Source organism: Lutjanus erythropterus, chromosome 10, assembly GCF_056507025.1.
Source record: "Lutjanus erythropterus isolate fLutEry1 chromosome 10, fLutEry1.hap2, whole genome shotgun sequence".
In the NCBI taxonomy this organism is placed as follows: domain Eukaryota; kingdom Metazoa; phylum Chordata; class Actinopteri; order Lutjaniformes; family Lutjanidae; genus Lutjanus; species Lutjanus erythropterus.
Genome location: NC_139326.1, coordinates 16983266 through 17007535, shown reverse-complemented (window position 1 = coordinate 17007535; position 24270 = coordinate 16983266). Strand labels below are relative to the sequence as shown.

The following is a 24270-nucleotide window of genomic DNA, read 5'->3' as shown; positions in this document are numbered from 1 at the left end:
AGGAGTTGGAGTTCCCCAGCCTGTCTGAAGCCCTCTCCTTTGTGTCCCTCATTGATGGCTACTATCGGCTGACTACAGATGCACATCACTACCTTTGTAAAGAAGTGGCTCCTCCAAGGCTTGTGGATGCCATCGCTTCCCATTGCCATGGGCCCATCTCGTAAGTGACGAAAAACAAATCACAACTTTTTCTACCAGCAGCATTATACCAGTCACTTTCTTTCAAAAAATAAGTTTGACTGGATAAAAGAAACATATTTTTTAATTAATTTGAGCACAACCCATGTAGCTTAGTCATGAAATTTGTTATAGGAATGACATTTTATGGTTATTTGCGTTGCCTTCACTGCCTCACTTGTCTGACAGGCTAACAGATGACTCCTCAGGTTTTTGAATTCATTCGCCAATTTTTCAGAACTTTCCATAAATGCCTGGCACAAAAGGACGTACAAATGGCCACAGACATAGAGACTTTTTTATATTGGGGAGGCAGTAGCTCAGTCTGTAAGGACTTGGCTTGGGGACTGTAGGTTTGCCAGTTCAAGTTCAGCTCAGACCAAAAAGTACAGGGTGGACTGGCAACCGGAGAGTTAACCTTGAGCAAGGCGCCGAACCTCCAACTGCTCAGGGTGCCTGTTTCTGGGCAACATCTTTCACTCTACCACCTCTCCCGCAAAAATTGCATGTGTATGTGTGTATACAAGCCTGTGTGTATTTCGTATTCATTATTTTACATTATTAACGCTGCTATTCTTCTACTTTACATGTTTGCAGCTGAACACAAAGGATATGATACATGATTTATATATTTTAGAAACACTTTCAAAATTAACAAGCTTTCCTAAGCTGGCTTGTACTTATGATGGATCCTAGCAGACAATACTGCATCTCTCAGCTGTTCTGACTGTACTGTATGTTGTTTTGTTGCAGAATGGAGTTTGCCATCAACCGGCTTCAGAAGTGTGGAAATAAGCGAGGGTTGTACATTTTGAGATGTAGCCCGAAAGATTTCAACAAGTATTTTCTGACTTTCCCTGTTGAGGTAGGTAACACCTGCCTGTGGTAGTTGACAAATTTCACTATTTATATCGACTTAGAGAAGAGTAAAAATTAAAATACAGTAGAAATGTCTCCTGTCTGTATTGTTTTGCTTTTCTTATGTGGGACTTCGTTTGGGTATTGTTGGAAATTGATAGTGGTGCCAGTATAGTATCTCAAATTTTGGTACCAACACCAAAACATTTTTCAGTACCTTACTTTTTAGTACAACTTTTCATTGCTGTTTTTAACAATTTTTTGTAACCCTTTTAATTCTGTTTTATTTAAAAAAGTCATTCAAACTTCTCAGATGAATCAGTATCAGAATCAATATGATCCTTAATGTACGAGACAAGCATAATAAAGTAAGCCATTTTAAATCAGGAGGCATCTGATCTAAGAATAAGTTAATTAGACTACGCCCCGACTGATGGCACTGTGTTATCATTTTAATGGCACCAACACAGAGGGCTCCGCTCTGTGCCAGCTTCAGTATGTGACTGTCTTTAGTGTTCAATGTTATGAACACAGTTTGGTCACATTTGGGACCAAGCTGCACTGTAAAAGGCTGCATGTATAGTAATGCTTTTGATGATGTTGTATTACTGTCAATTCCATGACTGAAACTTCAATCATCTACCCTCTTCTTTGTGTCCACCAGGTGTACGATGCTGTAGAATACAAGCATTGCCAGATAACCAGATCTGCCAGTGGGGAGTTCAACCTCAGTGGAACCAAAAGAAACTTCAGCAGCTTGCACGAACTACTTAGCTGCTACCAAAAAGAAACTGTGCGCTCTGACAGTGTAATTTTTCAATTCAGCAAGTGCTGTCCGCCTAAATCCAAAGGTAAAACTAACAGACTCTTGATTTATTTAATCTGAGAGATTAGTAAACATTGGGGCTCATTTAAGAAAATTTTGGATTCTTATCTTAGATTTCTAAATTCTAAAATTAAAATTTGCTTGAAATGTTTAAATTTTTTGCTTTGAAGAGCTCATACGAACATGTCACATCAGATTCTACAAACACTCTTAACTTGAAATGATCCATATGTGCCTATTTGAGTGCATGTGCACAAGACTTGTAAATTAGCATAATTAACACCCCAATAATACCATATAAGGCTAAACTTTCTGTCCTATATGTTAGGAAATGGCCATTTATGAAAAAGACATCAAAGAGTAAAAAGAAAAACCTTACAAGTTCAGAGTTTGACGTCCTGCCTTCAGAGATCCATGGAGGAAAATCTGTCATTTCAACAGCATCAACAGTGGAATTAAAAAACATTTTGAGATGCATGCATAGTGTACATACTGCAGGGAGCAAAGAGGATGTCAGGAAAAGATTTTGTTCTGCTGACCCTGTGAATTGCAAAAGTTATGAAATGAAAATATTCAATATGCTAAGAGGAAAACACCCCTTTTATCCCTATTATCCAGTGATTTATAAGCAGCTGAGACAGAGTTTGGACTTCTGTTAAGAAACTTTGTCTCCAAAGAAGGAATAGACTGCCCTGCACAAGTTAACACTTATCTAGTGCATCCTAATATGATGCTTATTATTAGTTTTCAAATAAAGCCAGTGCTCTGGCCAGTCATTAATAGTAAGAGAGATCATTTATTTTCTGTACTGGGATGCCTGGAGTACAAACTGACAATCAGGATGACTCAGAAGTGTCTTTGCTTTCATAATAAAACCAGAACTGGTCTGATTCAGGATTTTGGTAAAATTGTGAATCAGTTTCCCCAGAAACTCATGATAAAGAAATGCAGAAATGAGTTTCAACATGTCACGTATTCCATCCCTTTGTCACGTTGTTGTCATTTCTCAGTCAGTCTGACTCATAAGTTTGATCACTTTCAACTTTGCAAACTTGAAAGTTTGGATATCTATAAGATTGTTTTTTTTTCTCTCCACCAACAGAAAAGTCCTGCCTCCTCGTGTGCAGGAGCAACAAGGGCTCTGAAGTGCCTCTATCTCCGTCACTAAATCGACACAACATCAGTCAGATGGTGTTTCACAAGATCAAGAAAGAAGATCTGGAATTTGTAAGCTTTGTTTTCTTGTTCAGGACTATCATATGTCTGTATTTCCTTATCTGTCCATGATTTTAAAATTAAAAGTGCAATAATGGTGTCTCTTTCAGATGGAGAGTCTAGGTCAAGGGACATTTACCAAGATCTTCAAAGGGGTCCGCAAGGAGCTGGGAGACTATGGATGTGTGCACCAAACTGAAGTTGTTATGAAAGTCTTGGACCAGGCCCACAGGAATTACTCTGAGGTGAGTGGCTTTAAAGATTTACCTCCATTGCATTTAGGCTGAGAAATAACCAGCTGCTGGTTCATTCAGGCAGTGGCTGATAATTTATTTTACCCTGGCAGGTTTCTTGCCCTTGTTGAGATGTTCTCTTTTCTAATGTTCAATCTCTAGTTTCTAGTGTTTCAGTCATTCTTGACGCAGAAATGCCAAATATTCACTGGTTTCAGCTTCTTAGATTTTAGGATTTGCTGCTTTTCTTTGTTACCTTTGTCAAGGCTGTCACTTTATAAGATAGCCACTTGATTTGTCTGAGACATATAAATGTGCTTTGTACAGAAGGAGAACTGTGGATTTTGTCTTCCATCGCTTATATTATCAGATCATGAAAAAGGGATCATTGGATGGCCAGTATTCATATGAACATCTAACTGTTGTTTTCTGACAGACTTGAAAAATTGTGAACCTTGTAGGCCTATGATGGTGTACCATTCTGCTTATCATAGACACATAAATGATTTGGTTTTCTGTCTTCTCTGTCTTCTCTTGTACTACAGTCTTTCTTTGAAGCTGCCAGCATGATGAGCCAGTTGTCCCATAAGCACCTGATCCTTAACTATGGTGTTTGTGTCTGTGGAGAAGAAAGTAAGTCAGCCTTAGAGGCGCATACTCAGCTTCTCATTCTGTAAGCAAAGCGTTAGGTCCTCATTTGTCCTTACGGTGCGAAGCAAAAACACAAGTTGTGTATAGTACTTATTCATTTGACAGACATTATCAGCTTATGTCCTTAATGTCTAATGATGTCAAGAGTCTACCATGCCTCGTTATAATCTTGACCAGACTCTATTAGCTTGAGGCTCAGAGCAGTGATTAAACCATGGGCATGGTGGGCTATTCTTAGGAGGATTACAATACCCCGCCCAAGAAACCCTTTCACCTGCACCGCTCCTGCTTCACCTCAAAAGACTTCTGATACTGTAGGCATCTGTTGAGGCTGCCAGGCACGTGCCTTTGTTATTTTTTGTCTTTATTATCATAATTGGCATTGAGCAATTGGAAATTTCAATATGATTAGTGAAGAAAAATCTCCAAAAATGGCTGCTTGCAAAGTATGTTGCATTTTTGGATCTTTTTGCTTGTCGGGTTGTGTATTGTTCTTATTTCTTTGAGTTTCTGTGTGCATATTTGGTAAGTCCAGTTTAAATTTTGGGTAATTATTTGTCCAGACTGATGTAGCTGTTAGTATTATCTGTACTAGGACCATAAAGACACACCAAGATATATTTCTAGTCATTTTTAAGAGGACATTTTTTAGTTGTCTAAAACCTTTAGCATAAAAAAACCCAGTGTGGAGCATTCAGAGGTTTTTACACTTGAATATAATCACCTGAACATATCGGGATATTGTCTTCCCTTTAATCTTTTCTCAACTGAAAAAGTGAAAAACTGTGATTTATCAGAAATAATTAAGAAACAGTGAGTGATGTTAGGCACACCAAAACAAAAACACTTACAACACAAATCAATGGAAAAATTAAAGTAAAAGAGTAAAAATAAACTATATTGTTCTTTATTTTTTAATCTTTTGCATTCCCATTAGCTTCCACAAAGTGGGGACTAGTCTTTCTGGAGTTCCCACAAAAACAACAACATAAAAAAAAACACAATTTAAAATCACACAGAATCAAGAAAAAAATGAAATGCAACATAAGCTAAATTTAAAGATCGGAAGGTAAGTGAAATGACTCACTTGAAACAATAAGTAGCAGTAACCTATAATGGAAACAAAAACAAAATTTTCACAAGCACAGCACCAAAAACAAATTAAAAAAAGAACAAAAAAGGTTCCAAATCAGCAATAACAAAATAACCTCTGAGACTCAGCAATTTTTGTTTTAGTGACTAGTTACCACCGTTTGAGTTTGTTTCTGAAGTGTCTTTGAGAGAGAAACAAAGTGGCTCAGAAGGGTAACGACATCATGTAGGGTCACATGAAATTGATATGTTAAAGAACTGGGTTGTAGTCGTTTTTTTAACCTCTGTTGAAAAACATGTTTTCTGTCAGACATCATGGTGCAGGAGTTTGTGAAGTTTGGTTCTCTGGACACCTACTTGAAGAAGAACAAGAACTCGATAAACATCCTATGGAAGCTGGAGGTGGCCAAGCAGCTGGCCTGGGCCATGAACTTTCTGGTAGGAATTTATGTATAGTGCCAGATTTCATGCCAAATCAAGTAGCAAATTGTGTGCTCCTCCAGTTTTTGTTTTTAAAAATTCATGCATTTATTGTGGTACACAAATGGTAATAAAGAAAATTAAATTGTAAAAAGAAACTAAGAAGAGTGATTGACTAATTGTTTCTGGTCAGAATGGGTTAAATGCAGAGGCTGAATCTTACTTTATATTGTATTCTATATGATTGTGTAACAATATAGTTGACCTGACCTGAATTGTTTTCTCAATTGTTTACTCTCTTACTTTCTGAACCTACAGGAAGAAAAGCATCTTGTCCACGGGAATGTCTGTGCTAAAAACGTTCTTCTGATCAGAGAGGATGACCGAAGGGCTGGGAATCCTCCGTTCATCAAACTGAGTGACCCTGGCATCAGTGTCACTGTCCTGCCCAAAGAAAGTGAGTTTATGTGTAGCCTCAGTTTAACTGTAATACTGTGTTTATTCAGCAGAGGGCAGCTAATCAACAAGGTTGAGACTGCAATGAGATGGTGCCTTGTTAGATCAACATGGCACTGGATTACATTATTTTGTGCTTAGTTACAGAAAACACAGGTAAAATGAGGGGGTATTATGCTATTAAAATAAAGAGTTTTGTTAAACAATATGTTCTGTTTCTGTCAGTGCATGAAATCAAACTGAAAAACTGAAATTTTGCCCAAAAATGTCAGTGCTTTGATCAAAATGCAGAATTTACTAATATATGTGGGTTAAATGTTTTTGTTTATGATCAGTCTTGATTGAGAGGATCCCTTGGGTGCCCCCTGAGTGTATCGAGGACCCTGCCAACCTGAGCCTGGCTGCAGACAAGTGGAGCTTTGGCACCACTCTATGGGAGATCTGTAGCGGTGGAGAGAAACCTTTAGCAACACTGGACAACTCTAAGGTAGGCGTGGATGGTACAACCCTGTTTCCAGAAAAAGTTTGGATTCTGTGTTAAACATAATAAAAAACAATGCAATGATTTTCAAATCATTTTTGACCTACATTCAATTTAATACAGTACAAAGACAAAATGTTCAATGTTCAAACTGATAAACTTGCTTTTTGTAAATAAATACTTATTCTGAATTTGATGCGTGATCCCAAAAAGAAGTTGGGATGGATGCATCCATCACCTTTTCTTTTAACAATACTCAGTAAGCGTGTAGGAACTGATCTTGTTGATATATGGCTTTCAGTTTGCATGGTAGAGTGCTAACTTGCATTTGTAGATGCAGTGACAATCTGTGTTTGTTAGTAAATTATTTTCCTAAGAGTTCCAAAGCCATGTAGTATCCTTTAAGCAATTATATGAGTGATCAGAGATCACAGGCGGTCAATCTTGGTTTTCAGCCTTGCCCATTACATGCAAATTACTCTGGATTTTCTGAATCTCATAATGATGTTATGCATTGTAAATGCTGAAATTTCTGAATTCCTTGCCACTGTGCATTGTCTTAATTTCAATAAAGATTGTTTTACGTGCAGTACAAATGCAGAAGCTGGAAATTTGGTGGTATCGCACATTGCTGCTCAGTTTCAAATAGTGGTCAATGCTAGGGATTTTCACCATTGCACCATTGGTTGACTAACCAGTTAAGTGTTGTTACCATCACTGGTTGGCACCAGAAGTCAGCAGTCCCCCACCTCTGTCTCCCCCCCTGCTCTAATGCTCAAATGTAAACCAGTGAGGTGGAAAGTGGACACACAGCATCTCATAAAATCAGCGTGGTTTAGCAGTATTTTGATGTATAGGATGAAAATCAGGCTTTATGTAGGCTTCAACAGAATGAACTGGTATAGAACCACACATCTGGAGCAATGTGTGACCACATTCAGCACAGCCATCTGAACGCTAACCAGCAAGGAAAGAAGGCTGCTAGCACTGGTAATGTTAGCAATCCTGTGTGACAGCTTCAGACACACCATATTTTTTCAGACAATGTTTTACCCCCTGAATTTGTGCTCAATTTTGTTTTCTGGGTGTTTTCTTACTTTTAATTTTAAAATTTCTGTTTAATCAACAGGGAAAGTAGTCACTGGGAACATCCAGCATCAGTGTACCTTAATTCACTTTAATATAGTAATATAAATCATATATATGTACTGTCATAACCACTTAACATGACAGAAGTAGGTCACCTTTCAGGTTGCTCCAGCTCTGGGTGGAAACACAGGGTGTGACAGTATCTCATAATCTATCTTTAACTTAATCTTTCCCCTTCACTACACTGTAACATAGAATCTAAAATGTGTCGTTTTGTTTAGATGAAAAATCCAAAACGACAGTTAAATCAACAGAGGTTTTTCATACTGTTTGTCCATTATGTATCATCTATACACTGTACTAACTTTGAATTTTGTTTTACAGAAAACCCTGTTCTACGAGGACCTCCACCAGCTTCCTGCACCGAAGTGGACCGAACTGGCTAACCTGATCACCAGCTGCATGGACTACGAGCCCACATTCAGGCCCACATTTCGCGCCATCATTCGTGACCTCCACAGCCTCTTCACACCAGGTTGGTATATGCTGAACTTCAGCTAGCCAGTTAAACTGCCCCTAATAGTGTCGCAACAGGGAATCTAGGTCACACCAGTGCTGAATCTCAAATATGTTAAGACACACACACCACCTGACTACACACACATTTATCATGGCGTCTTCAGATACATGTCTGTGAAAACAGAGACCTGCCTTCATGCAGTCATCATTCCGCTAACTGGAGTGTGGTTGTAATGGAGCAAGAGTAGTGTTCAGGGAATTCTCCAACATTTTGGGAATTTTTTTCTGTGGGAATTTGGATGAGAAAAACAAAATGAATGCAGAGATTGGTCCCAAGACATGATTAGCCTGGCTTTTTCCAGGATGTCATGATCTGTGGCATTTATTCTCTGTATGTGCTTGTTCATGTAACCTGACCCAGGCCATATAACAAAGATAACAATAATGTCACATCCAAATGTGGGTAGCAGTATATAGCTGTTAAAAAATAATAGGGAAGGAAAAAATGGTATTGGACCATCTCTAATTTTTGTTTTTGTGTCCTCAGACTATGAATTGATCGTGGACAGTGACATCCTGCCAAACAGGACAGTGGGCTCCGGCTGGTCGACTGGGGGTTTTGAGAATCAGGAGCCGGCTCAGTTTGAAGAGAGGCACCTCATATTCCTACAGCAGTTGGGCAAGGTAGGAAGAAGTGTGGAAAATGTAAATGTGTAGATGTTAATAAGTTTGCCCTGCCTGCCTGAAATGAAGTGTTTTAAGATATTTAAGTGTTGCTTTATATCTGAAATTCTACAGGCAAACATTTTTAGCATGCTTTCTTTCCTCAGAAGGGATTGAACCCTATAGTTTGTGATATGTTGTATTTACTAAGTTTTTGGCAAATGTGGTTTCCGTTGAGTTAGTTTGATCATATTCTTGATAAAAGGACTTGCATTAAACCTCACTTTAGTCTGCACCTCACTGTGTGTGCACTCTCAAAGTAAGAAATGAAGTACATGGAAAATTAAGCTATGAGTAAAAACTTATGGCTGGTCCTCTCTTCAAGGGAAACTTTGGGAGTGTGGAGATGTGTCGATATGACCCGCTTCAGGACAACACAGGAGAGGTCGTGGCTGTGAAGAAACTCCAGCACAGCACTGCAGAGCACATAAGAGACTTTGAGCGAGAGATCGAGATCCTGAAATCTCTGCAGCACGAGAACATTGTCAAGTACAAGGGCGTGTGTTACAGTGCAGGTACAGTTGACCTGACGTTAATTCTTTGATTCTCCTAATGTTCAAGAAGCAGATTTACATAAAACATCCTCTACACTTCTCTCTACAGATTTGCTTCTTAAACTGCAGAAGCCTGTCTGAATACTGAATACATTTTGTTGTTTTATGTTTTTTTCCTCACTTTCAGTAACAAGTAAAGCAAGACTTTGATAATTACACCAAACTCTGTTATAACATAAATGCATTTACTGTAACTATACATACAATAAGTCGTGTTGAACAGTAAATGGTCTGTCATAAATAGACTTCAAGTATTTGACACCAAATATGATAGTTGGTACATTCCTCACCAAGTAAATTTTACTTACTTTACTAGTTGTAATTTTTCCATTTTGCATAAAACGATTTTGATCTTTTTTCTTTGGTTGTTGATGGACATCTACAAAATATATCATCATTGTGTCCACCCCCACTCAATGATGAACAACAGTTTCATGACAGTTTCTTTTTGGCTTCTTTCAGGACGACGAAATCTGCGTCTCATCATGGAATATCTGCCCTTTGGAAGTCTGCGAGATTACCTCATGAAAAACAAGGAGAGGATCGACCACAAGAAGCTTGTGCATTACACGTCTCAGATCTGCAAGGTACTCTTTTTGTCCGGTTTTGTCAAATGATGACCACTGGAGCTACGGATGCCAAATTCTTTTGAATGTGATATCTCAGGAAACTTAAAGGAATGTCTTCAAATTTGGCACAAATGTCCACATGGACTCAAAAGATGAACTTTATAGATCTTGGTGGTCAAAGGTCAAGGTCACTTTGACCTCAGATTCATCCCATTATTGAATGTGATATCTCAGGAATGAATGAACACTGGATTAGATTTTAACCTTAAACATTCAAGATGAAAAATTTTGGTGCAAGAGAATTAAATTTCATTGAAGTTTAGAGTACAACAAATTTGAGACTTAAAGAGTAGTTTAAATGTAATGTTTCTTAATGTTAAGTTAGTTTTAAAGTGTGGTATATAATTTAAAGTTAAACCAATCTGAATTAAAAATTAGTCCTTGTTGGTGCAACCCAGCCTCACACTCAAGGATGAAGTGATTAGGAGGAGGGAGGGGTGATGGGGTAACTGCTTTGGTAGTCTGTTCAATGTGAAGCCGAACTGCTGTTTTTATTTTGATAGTTGTTTGTGTCTATTACATGACCTTTTACTATGAGGCAAGAGAAGAAGAAAACAGGTCCGTTTTATCCCCACCTCCTACGTTACTTTATGCCGTCTACAAGACTCATTATTAGAAGGTCACTCAGCTCAATTTAGGTGAATTATGTGACTTAGGTGAATACAATCTGCTTCCAGTGCCCTTTCACGTGGGCTGACTATTGAACCAAACTCCATTCTAAAATCTGTATATATCTTATGTTGGTAGGGTTGTATTTTTTCACAGTAAAAACTTTATTTAAACCATCATTAAAATTGTATTGATTGGCCATTTGTTATGTCTGTGGATGGCCTGAAGCCACAGATCTCTTCTTGTGCTGTGGAAACAAAAATTGTAAACTGGGTTTAGGGTTAAGGTTTGAGGTGCAAATTGAGATGCAGCAGCTTTTGGACACGGTGCTGCAACCCCCCCACATTTAGCTCTGGACCTTTAACACCAGTTGTTTTCACCCAAAACAGTTCAGACCACTGAGCAGGACACACAGAGGGGACACAAACAAGAAGTGTTGTGTTTATGTGTGAATTATTTCAAAAGTGGAGTTGGCTTCTCTTATTTTCAATTACATAATGTATTGAGAAATAATTTTATTCTCATTTTATTAGGGGTGACAACTTCATGTTTTCTTTTAAAGTTGGAGTGGATTCATCTCTGTATTATTAGTGTGGACAGATACTTGTGAAAACTGCAACTTCATTTGCTGTCTGAGGGTTACGACTGCAAGGCAGTAATTCCAGTTTTTCTGTGTGTTCACAGGGTATGGAGTACCTGTCAAGTAAGCGGTATATCCACAGAGACCTGGCAACACGAAATATCCTTGTAGAGAGTGAACTGAGGGTGAAGATCGGAGATTTTGGCCTCACCAAAGTTCTGCCCCAAGACAAAGAGTACTACATGGTCAAAGAGCCAGGAGAAAGTCCCATATTCTGGTCAGACTTGTGTTGTTTTTATCTTTTAAGTATTTTTGTTGCTCTCTTCATCCTCGTCATAGTGCTGCACAGAGTGCTGGCACAGAAGAAGTGTGATTTTATTTAAGAAATTATGTACAATTGTTGTTTTATTTTTTTTCCAAACCAGTTTTTGTAGAGATTTTATATTTTCCTCTTGTAGGTAATGCAAAACTAATGAATATTAATGAGGTTATTCCCGTTCAAAACCTGTGATACCTGTCCTAGTGTTTAGGTTGATTGTAAACTCTTAAGATAAGCAGAACAGACAACAACTGACAGTCACGTTGCTTCTTTTTTAGGTATGCCCCTGAGTCGCTGACTGAGAGTAAGTTCTCTGTGGCATCAGATGTCTGGAGCTTTGGAGTGGTGCTTTATGAGCTCTTCACCCACAGTGACAAAAACAGCAGTCCTCCTGCAGTAAGTAGTAATACACACTCACACACATACATTTACTGGCTTTTTCACTGCCTGTCCAAATGAATTCATGTCCAGTTTTTTAGACCAAGTGTAGAGCGTAAGTGTTTTATTAACCAAAAAAAGGAGTATTGAAAACTCTTGCGGCACCCAGTCCTTCAGAATGATCCAATAACAATTGCGCTATCTTTGTTTTGAATAGTTGAAACAAACTGTAGAGTCAAGGGAATTTCTTATTGTTTGCCATCATACTGTAAATTGTTTGCTCTGTTAATCTCTTCTCATAAGATCCCATTTTTAATTTAAGAAAATAAGTGTAACTTTATGGGCTACAGCTGCCTAGAAGTTAAACCTGTTACGTCTTCCAGCAGTGTTGCGTAGGGAAACTTTGAAGAGTTCCTCATTGTATGATGACTGTCATTTAACAGTAACTGGTTATGTTACAGCGTTACCACCTGTGAAAAGTAACTCTTAGCCAAAAATTAAGACCAGTTAGGTGCGCGTGTTTGATATGTTGTCCAGAGGGGACGTACCTTACCGTAATTGCATAGCCTAGTCTACGGCCTGTAATCTGTAATTATCTTTGATTACAAGTAAACATAAAATCAAGAGAGTACTGGGCTCAATGCACATAGCCTAACCCAGCAATAAACTGCATGACAGAGGTAACGTTATTCGTGTCTTATTGTACATTACCAAAATGTTTCTTAACAACGCATATCAACACAATGCTTGTCATTCTTTGTAAAAACAAACTGGTTTAAGCTTGTCAACTAGCCTGGTCAGTAAAACTGGAAACAGACCCTACCTTAACCTCAAGGTGTGTGCATAAATGAGGCCAACAGTTCTCATTGTGGGGGTGTTCCCTGGGGGTGTTTGTGTTTTAAAGTCTTCTGAGCCAGAATACGACACAAGTAAACATTATTATATTTTGCTACAGCCTTAACCACACAGTTTCAAAGTTTTATCTTATCTTATTTGCCTGTTTATAGTTGGAGCTGTTTGTTTATCAGTAAGGATGGAAATCCTTGTCATTTCCTGTAAATGAAATTCATTTAATTTAGTAATGAAGTTACACCATTGGTCAGTCAAGTGTACACGCCACCAACACAGCTGCTCTCAGTCAGCACACTTCACCCTGAAAACAAGCTGCAGCTGAAACACCTCGCTCACGATCTCTTCAAGTGTTTGGCTCTTTATAAGCTCTTCTTATTGGAAATTATGTTGAGCTTGGAGCCATGTTCATGTGCACATGTACATTGTCAGAACTGGGTCTGTATGTTGTGACAGTATGCAAACAGCATGTCAAGACTTTAGGAGGCTTGGATTACACCAGATGAACACTGTTGAGGCATTTTATGATTTTTTTTTCTAGTTATTTTTATGTTTGAAAACTGGTCACCAGTCACTTCCATTGTTTGGGAGATTCTGCAACACTGCTTCACTGTCAAACTCCAGCAGTGTTTTGCAGACGGACCAAAAATCCTGACCCTCAGCTGGCATGAGGATGAGTAGATAATGACTGAAATTTAATTTTTGAGCAAACTATCCCTTTATGTCTGTCTTTATCTTGACTGTCACCATTCTCTTCTCAGGTGTTTATGTCCATGATGGGGAATGACAAGCAGGGACAGTTGATTGTCTATCACCTTATTGAGCTCCTCAAATCAGGCAGCAGGCTGCCTCAACCTCTTGGGTGTCCCGCAGAGGTAGGAACATGTACTGCTGTTTTCTTTCAGATCGGATCCACTTCTCACATACATGTACACTTACAGATTGTGTGTTTGTGCATCCACAGTCATGCAAAATACAGGGATGCATGTATGCATTTACACAGTCTGTTTAATCTGTGCTGTTGTATTTGTTTATTAAATTGTTTTAACCTACATTTAAAAGCCTAATCGAGGATGCTTAATTCGTATTAGCCTTAGATGTCCTCTTTACATTGTGTTTGTTGCACTGCTCCTCCATATGTAAAATGGTTATCTGTATTGTCCATTTTAAATAAACTGACGCATAAATAAAAACATACAAATTGGCAACTAATATTAGATGTCATATATGATATGTATACCTCCAGCGACTGATCTGACAAGGTCTGAGAAGCTAATGTATTTGGTGAGTTTTGTCATGTTTGACACTGCACAAAGTACCACACATTTCAGTGCCCTTTAAAATACAATTTGGTAATTGAGGAATGATATTCACAGCTTCAAATGGCTCTCAATAAACGCAATATTTTTGGGACAGTGTTTAATTTGGACTGTTTATTGAGTGTTTTCTTACTTATAGATTAGTCAACTAGTCTATGAACATTTTATGCAAACTATTTATAAGTTGATTGAGATGGGAGAAACCTGTCATGCTCCTCATTTATGTAATGATTTCATGGCCTCGCCCTTAGAGAATTCAGGACTGAGTGGTGTTCAAGCCACTTATTTGCTTGGTCAGTGCAGTGCCTTACAGATAACATTGCGTTGTGAAAAAAGTTGAATCAGTTTGAAGTTTTTTGCTGGACAAACATCCATTTTTTTAATTTAATTTAATTTATTTTTTGTAGTGAGCTTTGCTGTTGCACTGCCAGACAACTACAACAACTCTCCCCACACTTCCTGTCTCTCACTGACTGTCAGAATAAAGGACACATTCATCCACAAATAATTATCTTTCTTTCTGCTTTTTCTCTCAGATACACGAGATCATGGAGGAGTGCTGGGACAATGACCCCTGCTTACGTCCTTCTTTCAAGGAACTCGCTCTGCGCATTGACCTGTTCAGGGACAGTAAGGAGTTTTAGACAGAACAATCACCCAAAGTGCCGTGCTCCTCTTCAACCAAGTCACTCTTAATATTGTTGCCCCGTTTGTGGCAAAAGGACAAAGGCCAAAGCAAGATCTTTCTCCTGCTGAGTGCAGATCGTGACTGGAAGAGTGGTGGTTCGAAACTAGGACCAGCTCAAAAACTACTGCCATGGTGCCTTTAAGGAAGGCAGTCAACCCTCATTTCTATAGTGGAGCGGCTTAGTGGCCAGCAGCAGAACGGAAATGGAGGCTTGGATTCAAGGAACTGCTGAAGGTGATATTGCTGAAAAAGAACGTGTTCGGTGTAACGTCCTGAATTAAGGTTGAAAAGAAGAGTTCAAGAGTTTGTGGAGACTGTGAGTAGACTATCACCAGGCCTAAAGCTAGAGATGCTTGTGTCAAACAAGTTCTGTGTGTGTGTGTGCGTGTGTGTGTGAGAGAAAGAGAGTGCTTGTGATGTGTCCATACAAACAGCTAGCAGGGCTAGCTCTCGCCATCCCCTTTTCCCCTCACCTGAAGAAAAATGGACTTAGTGTTTTCTATGTTTGTGTGTATATACCTTCAGTATATTTGTGTAAATATGTCCAGAAAAATTTTATAATTTTATAAAATGAAAATATAGTAAATACTATATTTCAACTGCCAGCAAGATGTCAGTGTAAATGAAGTACATACAAAAGTGATTTAAAAATCTGTTAATTGTTTTGTTTTCATTGTGAGAGGTGGTGTGAAAATTAAAGAACAGTTAAATTCAACAACATATCTATTGAGCCATGTCTTCACTATCACCTTAAAACTACTACTTATTTCCACAGTATAAATTAACGTGTTGGTGAAACAGCACATTGTGTACTGTGACACCAAAGCCAGCTAAGAAGTTAAAAAAACTACATATGGTTTTGAAATAAAATTAAGATGAAAGAACATTAATTACAACGGAATAAATAAGCTACAGTTGATGGTCTTCACAAGATAAGTTTTCTGTATTTGGTATATGGTTCACACTGCACATGTGAAACCTAGAAGAAAATAAAGTTGATCATAAAGATGACACATTAAACTACCCTGCTCCAAATTCAAGACACATTTTACATTCACCCTGCTTCAGTGTCTAGCCTGTTGGTGTCTTAATTTTTTTAAGGAAAGTTGTCCACAAAGTTTATTCTGGTTTCCACAAAAGAGTGCAAAAAGAAGGATTTGAGGTGAGAGTCCAAGTATTTCTTTCATGTTGTTACAGATGTGTGTAGTTTAAGATCAATTGAGTGCAGGGGCAAACAGACAGACGCTGATACCGCAAAACTAGCCCTCATTATGTAACTGCAGTAACAGAGAACATGGAATACGGGGGCACACTGAGGGGTTTTCACCATGTCTTAACTTCACTTTCACACCAGAACATGACTGTACTTAAGGTGCAATCTGCTTGAGTAGAAATCTAGCAATAAAACTACTTAGAAAATTGAATCTGTAATTAGCACCAGAGTTCAAACTACAGTCTCTGGGTATTTTTTTTTTTTATTTTTGTGCAAATTATTGTGCTTTAGCACTACTATTTACCTACACTTTTACTTTTTGTCTTTGTCTTGAAGCTTAATTTAGCCAAATAGCCACTGGCATTCATGAGCATCGAACACTACTACGGATGTACTGTTGTTAGTTCAAAACAAATAATTAGTAATAGAAGGTGCAGCTATTTCGACACTTTATTTTGAAATCCGGACATTGAGTGCACTACGAATCAGTTACAGCTTTATGAAAGGGCCGTGTCTAGAAGGGAAACCCAGACGCACGAAAGATCTCGCGAGAGTGATCATTTTCAACCAAACCATGATTTTTCCTTACCTTAATCATACATTTTTTTGTCCTTTGACGCACTCAGATCGTAACCATAGCGTTGCAAACATAACTGTCTTATACAATATGCACAATGTAGATATAACGCGTAAAAATCTCGCGAGAGTTTCGCAAATCTCGGGTTCCTTTCTAGAAGTGACCTCATGAAAGCCGAAGACGTCTGACCGGCGAAGGTCGGGTCCCCGAATGATGAAGGTAGCTTGCAGCTGTTCACGCAGTTCTTAGCGGTTGCGTGCTCTGACGCTTGTTTGATATACTAAGAGGCAAAGGCAAATTAATCGCACACATCCACAATACCGCTCGCCTGTTTTCTGTTGTTTTTATGCGATTCCCTTAAACCTCGGAGTAAGAGCGCACTGCAAATTAACTGCGCAGCTACGACTTTGCCGCAGTACAAAAGGAGTGGTGAGCTGGAGGCTGAGACACTAACATGCCGAGGACACACGGAACAGGACGGTAGCGGAAAAAGGTCAGTTTGAAATTTAAGTAACTTTATCATTTTTGTTTAAAATTTCGGTGAGCTAAGCATTATTCTACTTTTGTGTTAGTTTCATTTTGAAGTAACCGTCATAATTTGTGTTTAAATGCCTTGGATAGAGTGGCTGCAGTTCAGAAACGCCAGTGATGAAGTCCTTGTTTAAAATATTCACTTTTGTTTACTAAATATTTTGGTCGCCAAGGTTGTAGGCTGTACTTTACGCTGCTGGCGTATGGCACTGATGTTTCTTATAGTTTTTTTTTTTTTTTTTTTTTTTTTTTAATATGTATGGATGAAGAAAAATATCAGAAAAAATCCTCAACAATAGGAGTTATTACTGAACCGATGTGTTTGATTGCATGGTCACTATATAAGTCCATTCACAAAATGCCCGAGGCATTTATTTTAATAAAGTTGACACTCTACTTTTATTTGTCTAAATTGAAAACAAAAAAGAATGGCTGTCTGTACCAGTAATTAAAGGGACAATTCACCCCAAAATGTTTTCTTTCAGACTGTAGTGTTGCATTGTCCATGATGTAGGACACCATTTTCTTTCTGCAGAAACATGAAACAAGCTGAGTGTAGCCTAATTCCAATTCCATTATATTTAAGAGAAGACAGATGTCACTACAACCGATATCTTCAAAACTTGGTAACTCCCACAAAAACAATCTAGATGGATGTATTTTTTATTTTTGGGGTGAACCTTCTCTTTCTCTTTGACAGTTTCTTGCTTCTGATAAAGTAATACAACAGTTAATGTTTTTCTGTTCGTTTTGCATGCTCATTTTCATGAGCTCTACCTTGAGCTTTATCATTTTATTGCATGACAACCATTCAGCAGAGGCGGGAGAGAAGCCTGCAGAGCAGCTGGTGAAGATGAAGTCCAGTAGAGCCAGACCTCCTGATGGGGGTTACGGCTGGGTGGTGGTCATGTCAGCCTTTTTCATCATGGGCCTCACTGCTGCCGTCCTCAAGAACTTTGGCCTCTTCTTCCTGGACATCCAGAGTCACTTTGGAGTGCCAACCAGCACCACCTCATGGGTCACCTCCACTACGATTGCCATGTTTCACCTCGGAGGTAAAGATGTGTTTTTCAGCTTGATGTTGTTTTTGACTTAAGTTATAGTGTGTAGTGTTATAGTGGTGTTTCTAATTTTCTGCTCAGCTCCAGTGGCCAGTTTCCTGACTTTGCAGTTTTCTCAGAGGGTGGTCATCATAGTCGGAGGCCTGCTGGCTTCCTCAGGGATGTTGATGGCATCTCTTGACCTCAGCCTGCCTGGGCTCTACCTCACTATGGGCATCCTGCAAGGTATGACACTCAGGACATCCTCTGAACTCGAGGAGGCCTTGTTGCTCTTTTCACTTTTAAATTAACCACCTACAGAGACACTTGTTGGTCTCTTCCTCATTCCTTTCACCCTCAACAGCTAAATTAGCACACCCACATTAACATCAGAATTATTTTCAACACTTCTGAAGTGTCTATATGGGTCGACACTACAGAGTTTAGAGTTAAAAAATTAACATTTCTTAACACTAACCAGTGCCAGTTTTTTCTATATCATGTTAAACATTAACTTTCTTATGCTGTTTAACTATACAAGTGTTGCCCCCATATTAACACTGTTAAGTCTAAATATAGCTCTTCAGGATTACCAAAAAATACGTCATATACACATTTTCTCTAACATAACATATGTTAAATTCTCAAACTGTGCAAAAATATGATGGTTTTATAGAAATTATGCTTTCCTAGATCAAACCAACCAACAGTTTAATGTAGTTTGGCTTGGGTGACACGGATATTGGGGCTTTCACAAAACATTAACACAATGAAGTCTTGGGTAAATAATCATCAGTAATGTGGATATAATGACTAAGTTAGTTAGCTAGAACAGTCTGCTAAGCAGGGCTGCACAATTAATCGCAACTGCAGTAAAATCGTAATGTGGCCAAGTACAACATTCAATTCACAGAGGCAGAAGGAAATTGCAATTTTATGAAAAAGGAAAAATGTATGAGAAAACAGCTTAATAATGAGGTACTGTAGTGCTGCACAGGTGACTTGGCTTAAAATCTTATTCTCCAGATAAAAGAAAACATGTTTGTTTGGTACAGACTTCAATAAATATCACATCATCATGATTTTTTTTTTTTTCAGTGAACATGAAAATTGTAATGCAAAACTGATCATGTCCACTAATTGTATTACATATCATAATTTCAATCAAAATATTCGCAATATGACTTTTTTTTATACTAAATCGTGCAGCCCTACTGGTAAGTTCAGAAAATAACATCACTCAACTGTAATGCAACCATTTAAACCAGGAAAAGACAACACTTAACGTCATATCATGAAATAATGATGTTGAAAAAATAAGATCAAGTTTTTCAGTGAAGCAATTAAGAAATTTATCTGTAGGTCAGTTGCCAATGAAAATAATCTTTATTTGCAGCCTTGATGCATATGGTGTCTGATTCCATCAAATGATTATTTTTTAAAAAATCAGATTTTATTGTTTTTATACCAAGTTGGCAGAAAGAAAATCTGTATGTAGGTGTGTCAAAGGTAGGGATCCAGTATTCAGCATTGTTACAAATATTGGAATCAGTGTTTTCATTAAATCAAATTGTCATTTTGTGGTCTCACCCAATGTCCCACCCACATCATGATCTGATTGGTAGAAAAGTTCTATTTTATTTAAACATGTTGTCACCACCTTGTGAAAAAATGGACCTCATAGGCTTTTCTATGACGTTTTGTGGTAGAGTTTATTTTATTCTAAATGTTGATTTTCAGTTTTACTGTAATGTGTATCCATTTCCTTGATTACTAATAACTGCTATCTGTACCGACAGTGATAAAAACATATCGGTTGACTCCTTGTCAAAGGTGACAACATTTTTTGGCTGATACAAAAAGATCCCAAAAAGTTTAGATGGTTAAAGGTTTACTTCTTCTGTTTCCAGGAATAGGCATTTCCTTCTCATGGATCCCTGCCACCAGCATGGTGAGCCACTACTTTGTACGATGGCGGCCCATCGCCTACGCCATCGCCAGCTCAGGAGAGTGTGTCTTCTCCGTCATGTTCAGTCCCTTCTTCCAGTGGCTGATTGAGATGTACAGCTGGCAGGGCAGCTTGCTCATCATCGGAGGCCTTCAGCTAAACCTTTGTGTCTGCGGCGCTCTTATGAGACCCCTGGACACGGTCCAGAGCCCGCTGCAAGAAACCAAAAATGGACTAGAAGGCGATGCTGTTCTTCTCCCTCCAAAGAGGAAGGTTCTCTTCCGGTGCTCTCTGATGAGAAAACCTGAATTTTTCCTCTACATCCTGTTCGCAATCTTTGCGGCTGCAGGGTTTTTCATACCGCCACTGTTTCTGGTGCCCTTCGCCAGCAGTGTGGGGATGGAGAAGTACTGGCCAGCCTCACTCCTCTCTGTCCTGGCACTAGCAGACCTGGCGGGGAGGCTGATCTGCGGGTGGATAGCCAACATGAGGCTGTTGAGGAACCTGCAGCTTCTCACCATGGTGGTCACCATGCTCGGAGTGGTCCTCCTGCTGCTGCCCATCAGCCACAACTACTGGGCTATCTTGGTCTTCGCCTCCCTCTATGGCTTCCTGTTTGGCTGCGTGGTGGCCATTCATGTCACCTCCATTGTGGACATTGTAACCCTGGAGGGATTTGACAATGGGCTGGGGCTCTTCATGCTTTTCAGGAGCATCGGTGGCTTCGTCGGTCCACCTGCTGCAGGTGAGCAGTCTTTGTTTAGATCATCAGGTAGAGAAAAAGGCCACAGACAAAGGAGTTTAGAAAAGATGCAAGAAGAATAAGTGTCAACGCTGGTTCCAATATGATACCTGAGCATCACTCCTTTATGCGATAGTTCAGGGACTGTCGACATCATTAAACCATTTTCTATGTGATGAATAAGGTGTCCCAGCAGCTCAAGCAATGGAAAATATGTGTAGAAATCCACTGAAAAACACTGGAAAGTTGTTTGATGCAACACTGTTCTAAAAAGACAACTTAAATAAGCTTTTTTTATTCATGTAATTTATTCTTAATAGTAGAATAATTCACATGGAAAATTCCACTAGAGAAACTTTGCAAACATCTTTCTAATTTGGTTCTAATTACTGGAAAACGGGAAATTCAATGGAGATATTTTCCTTTAAACCCAAATAAATGTTAGTTAATTACTGTTTTTTTAGTGGAAAAATTAATTGTGAAATATCTGAAGATGTACATAAAATTAAAAATTGGTTGTGGTCCTCAGAGGACGTGTCATCAAAGTCGGCTTTGACGATTCCCTGTCATTTCTTCTAGCAGATGACATTTGTGATTTTGAGTGAAATGTCACAACAATTATTGAATGTGCTGCCAAGAAGTTTGGTACAGACACTAATGGAGTCCATCAACCTCTGCTGCTCTTTGTGTTCAGTGGTAATTGTCAGATGTTAGTATGCTGATGCACATTGTGGTTTAGCCTCACAGAGCTGCTAGCATGACTGTAGACTGTCTTTTTCTATGCAACATTACAGCAATTTAAAAAGTTAATCGGAAAGTGACACGACAGTGGTTTCTGTCATTGTTCATGTCATAATAATCACTCGTTTCACTGGATGCCCTATTCTGTTTTTATGTATGTCACTCTTTTTGTTTACATTTTTCACAGTTGGCACTTATCAGAGTATCTCCTATATTTTTAAATTGACTTGCAGCATAAGACAAAGTTATCTAATCATTCCTTTAACATACTCAGACTCCTTCTCATAACAACATCCATTCAAGGGGACTGATTACTTACAGAGCTATCACATTTACGAAGGAACATCTTCACGCAGGTCCAGGCAACACTGACAGTCTGCGTTGTCCTGAAGGAACTGATATGTCTGCTCATTTATTCATCAGCCCCCTCCGTCTCTTATTCTTCTCGTGCAGGCTGGCTGGTGGACGAGACCAACGACTACAGCGCTGCCTTCTACCTCTCAGGCCTCTGCCTCATTTCATCAGCAGTGTTTGTCGTCCTGGTCGACCGCTTCATTGAGAGGAGAAAAGCTGTGGAGGCTGAGGGCCATCAGGCAATCAACCAGGAGGACGAGCGAGCAGAAAAAGTCAAGTGAGACTCTTTCGTAAGACATTTTTACCTCAGCGAGTTAAAGATGCCAGAATGACTTGTTCAGTGTTTGATCTTGTGCCAGCTGCTGGGTGTTTTGACCTACTTTAATTTGTGATGCAGGTATAGGTCATTAACTCCATCAGTCCCAGCAGAAGTCTGCCATCCTGGCATATGTTTAAGTAAGACTTGCACGCCGACTGATCAGACAATCGACAAAAGTTCTTATAAGCAAAATGAGTCATCAGGCTTGCTTCGTGACCCGTCCTTGTGTGTCTGTTACGGTGATCCAGTCAAGTGTGAAGGTTAGTCAGGGGGAGTTTGGTTCTGTCCTGTTTTACTGAAGTGAAAAGTCACTTCTTTTATGTGTTTTCATGCCATTTCAGAGCCAAACTCTTAGTTTGTCCGCAGCTCATCTTGAATACTACTGGACTCATCAGCCTTATTTTTTAACACATTCATGACTGCACTGTACGTGTTAAATTTGTTAACACTCTGGTGTTATATTTTTATGTTTTGGACAAACAATATAAATTAATTCACACACGTTAATATTTTACTTCTGGGGCGACGTTTCAAATGGCTCTTGCTTGACTCATCGGCTGTCTGTTGCATTTTTCTAAACAGCAAAAAAATGACACTAATCAGTGTTTAAAGGACAAGGCTAGTGATTCTATTTTTATTAGCAATAAATCTCAGGAAAAGACTATCACTACTACCTCAAGACTGTGTGTTTCTGGATCTTTTAAGTGAGTTTTTTGGCCAGTAAAGGTGCACCATGACAACGAAGAAAATTCTTGTAACACATTTATATAATTGTTGATTTTGGTCTTTTCATGGAATCTATTGATAATTAGAAACATGTAGAATATCGCCAGACGCGTCCTGTGACTGTGTTGCTGCTCTGCCTGTATGAAATATCACAACAGATGAAGTTTTGAAGGAATCATTCAGGCGTATTAATCTTTTTGTCCTCTCAAAAGAGCTGATTTCCTTTTTAGGAAGTCATCAGGAGGGCAGGAGGTTCTGTTTGAAGAAAAATTTGAATTTTTTGAAATGATAATGTATTTTAGGAAAAAGCAGATACATTATTACTCTGTTAGTTTCTTGGAAGCCTCGTGTGGACTGGTGTATATTATCAGGGCTGTAACGTACATGTAGGTCAGGCAGCAGTGTGGAGCCAGCTGTAAATAACTCAGCCGTCTGTGATAATTGAAGTGTTGGCTCCTAGTATGTTGGCCTGGCTCTTAAAGGGCATATTCTGTTGTTACAGTCATGGTGTGGCTTTTTAGTCGTCCATTCGAATCAGTTCTTCCTATGCAATAGAGACTGAAGATGAAGTCTTATAAGGAAATGAGGTTTGGTAACATTTAACTACTTAAAATATTTTTTTTCTATCTTTGAAAGAGAACTTGAAACCAAAATAACTTTTGTAGTTTGTTATTTGTTCCTGAAGTACTGTAGTACCAGTTCTCACATGCACAAATGTCCTGCTTGAAAAGTTGACTTGTTAAAGCCATTTCATCAAGGAATTAGTTTTAACAGTCTTTCCAAGTTGAATCAATTGTTTTGTTACTTCTGTAATTTTTGATGACGAGGTTCTTTTATGTCTAAAATATTTTTCATGTAACCAGTACATTTAGCAGTTAAAGAATTTTAAGAAATAAATCACTGCACTGATGGTTTTAAATACCTGGCTTTTCCCATCTTCTGTATTTTTGTCTTATCTGCCTTTGTGACATTCCAGAGTTAAAGGCTGGTCCCAAACAGTCTGCTCGCGCTCTCAGGAGCTGTGCACCCTAACATGAAACTGATACCAGGATGAGGATATTTGTAGTGACTTTTAGGAATGTGATATGTGTCGTTGTACAGCTCTGCAGTTTAAGTACACTTATGCAACTTAATTGTCAAATCCGTTTCAGCCCCTCACACTGAGTTTGTTCCCCATGGCTAAGGACATTAAGTGTATTAGGCCATGCCTTCAAAAATTACGGTAAGTGATACCCAAAAATGAAATCACAAGTCTTATTTGGGGTTATTTAAGTGTGCTATGTACCACTTTTTGGTGAACATTAGATGAAATATGTGCCAAAAGAAGCAAAAAATGCCCTTACCAAAAAATCCACAATGGTGGTGGATTATTATATTCACAGATGGGTGTGGCTTATATCCTTTGAAATGGCTT

General features: G+C 38.7%; 2 protein-coding genes across 2 annotated transcripts in view; both read left to right on the top strand.

Moving 5' to 3' along the window:
* jak2b (Janus kinase 2b) overlaps positions 1-15385 on the top strand; it is a 29406-nt gene extending 14021 nt beyond the window's left edge. Inside the window, exons 8-24 of the mRNA XM_084728446.1 lie at positions 3-160; positions 931-1042; positions 1700-1886; positions 2964-3088; positions 3187-3321; positions 3855-3942; positions 5363-5490; positions 5791-5929; positions 6264-6415; positions 7883-8033; positions 8565-8701; positions 9066-9255; positions 9757-9881; positions 11217-11389; positions 11710-11827; positions 13420-13533; positions 14514-15385. Of these exons, the coding sequence (XP_084584572.1) occupies positions 3-160; positions 931-1042; positions 1700-1886; positions 2964-3088; positions 3187-3321; positions 3855-3942; positions 5363-5490; positions 5791-5929; positions 6264-6415; positions 7883-8033; positions 8565-8701; positions 9066-9255; positions 9757-9881; positions 11217-11389; positions 11710-11827; positions 13420-13533; positions 14514-14621 (2340 nt within the window). The 3' untranslated portion in view covers positions 14622-15385. The remainder of the gene's footprint in view (positions 1-2; positions 161-930; positions 1043-1699; positions 1887-2963; positions 3089-3186; positions 3322-3854; positions 3943-5362; positions 5491-5790; positions 5930-6263; positions 6416-7882; positions 8034-8564; positions 8702-9065; positions 9256-9756; positions 9882-11216; positions 11390-11709; positions 11828-13419; positions 13534-14513) is intronic.
* Positions 15386-16612: 1227 nt separating this feature from the next.
* Positions 16613-22300, top strand: LOC146320250 (monocarboxylate transporter 13). Its single transcript, XM_084728445.1, has 5 exons — positions 16613-16948; positions 17805-18041; positions 18129-18272; positions 19937-20719; positions 21911-22300. The coding sequence occupies exons 2-5, from the start codon at positions 17840-17842 to the stop codon at positions 22090-22092; spliced, it is 1311 nt and encodes a 436-aa protein (XP_084584571.1). The 5' UTR covers positions 16613-16948; positions 17805-17839; the 3' UTR covers positions 22093-22300.
* The last annotated feature ends 1970 nt before the right edge of the window (positions 22301-24270 follow it).

Bases quoted from the DNA above. Each gene is read 5' to 3' on its own strand.
- LOC146320250 (XM_084728445.1), top strand. From the start codon at position 17,840: ATGAAGTCCAGTAGAGCCAGACCTCCTGATGGGGGTTACGGCTGGGTG. The intron at 18,042-18,128 runs GTAAAGATGTGT...TTTTCTGCTCAG, and splicing joins TGCCATGTTTCACCTCGGAG to CTCCAGTGGCCAGTTTCCTG. The intron at 20,720-21,910 runs GTGAGCAGTCTT...CTTCTCGTGCAG, and splicing joins CGTCGGTCCACCTGCTGCAG to GCTGGCTGGTGGACGAGACC.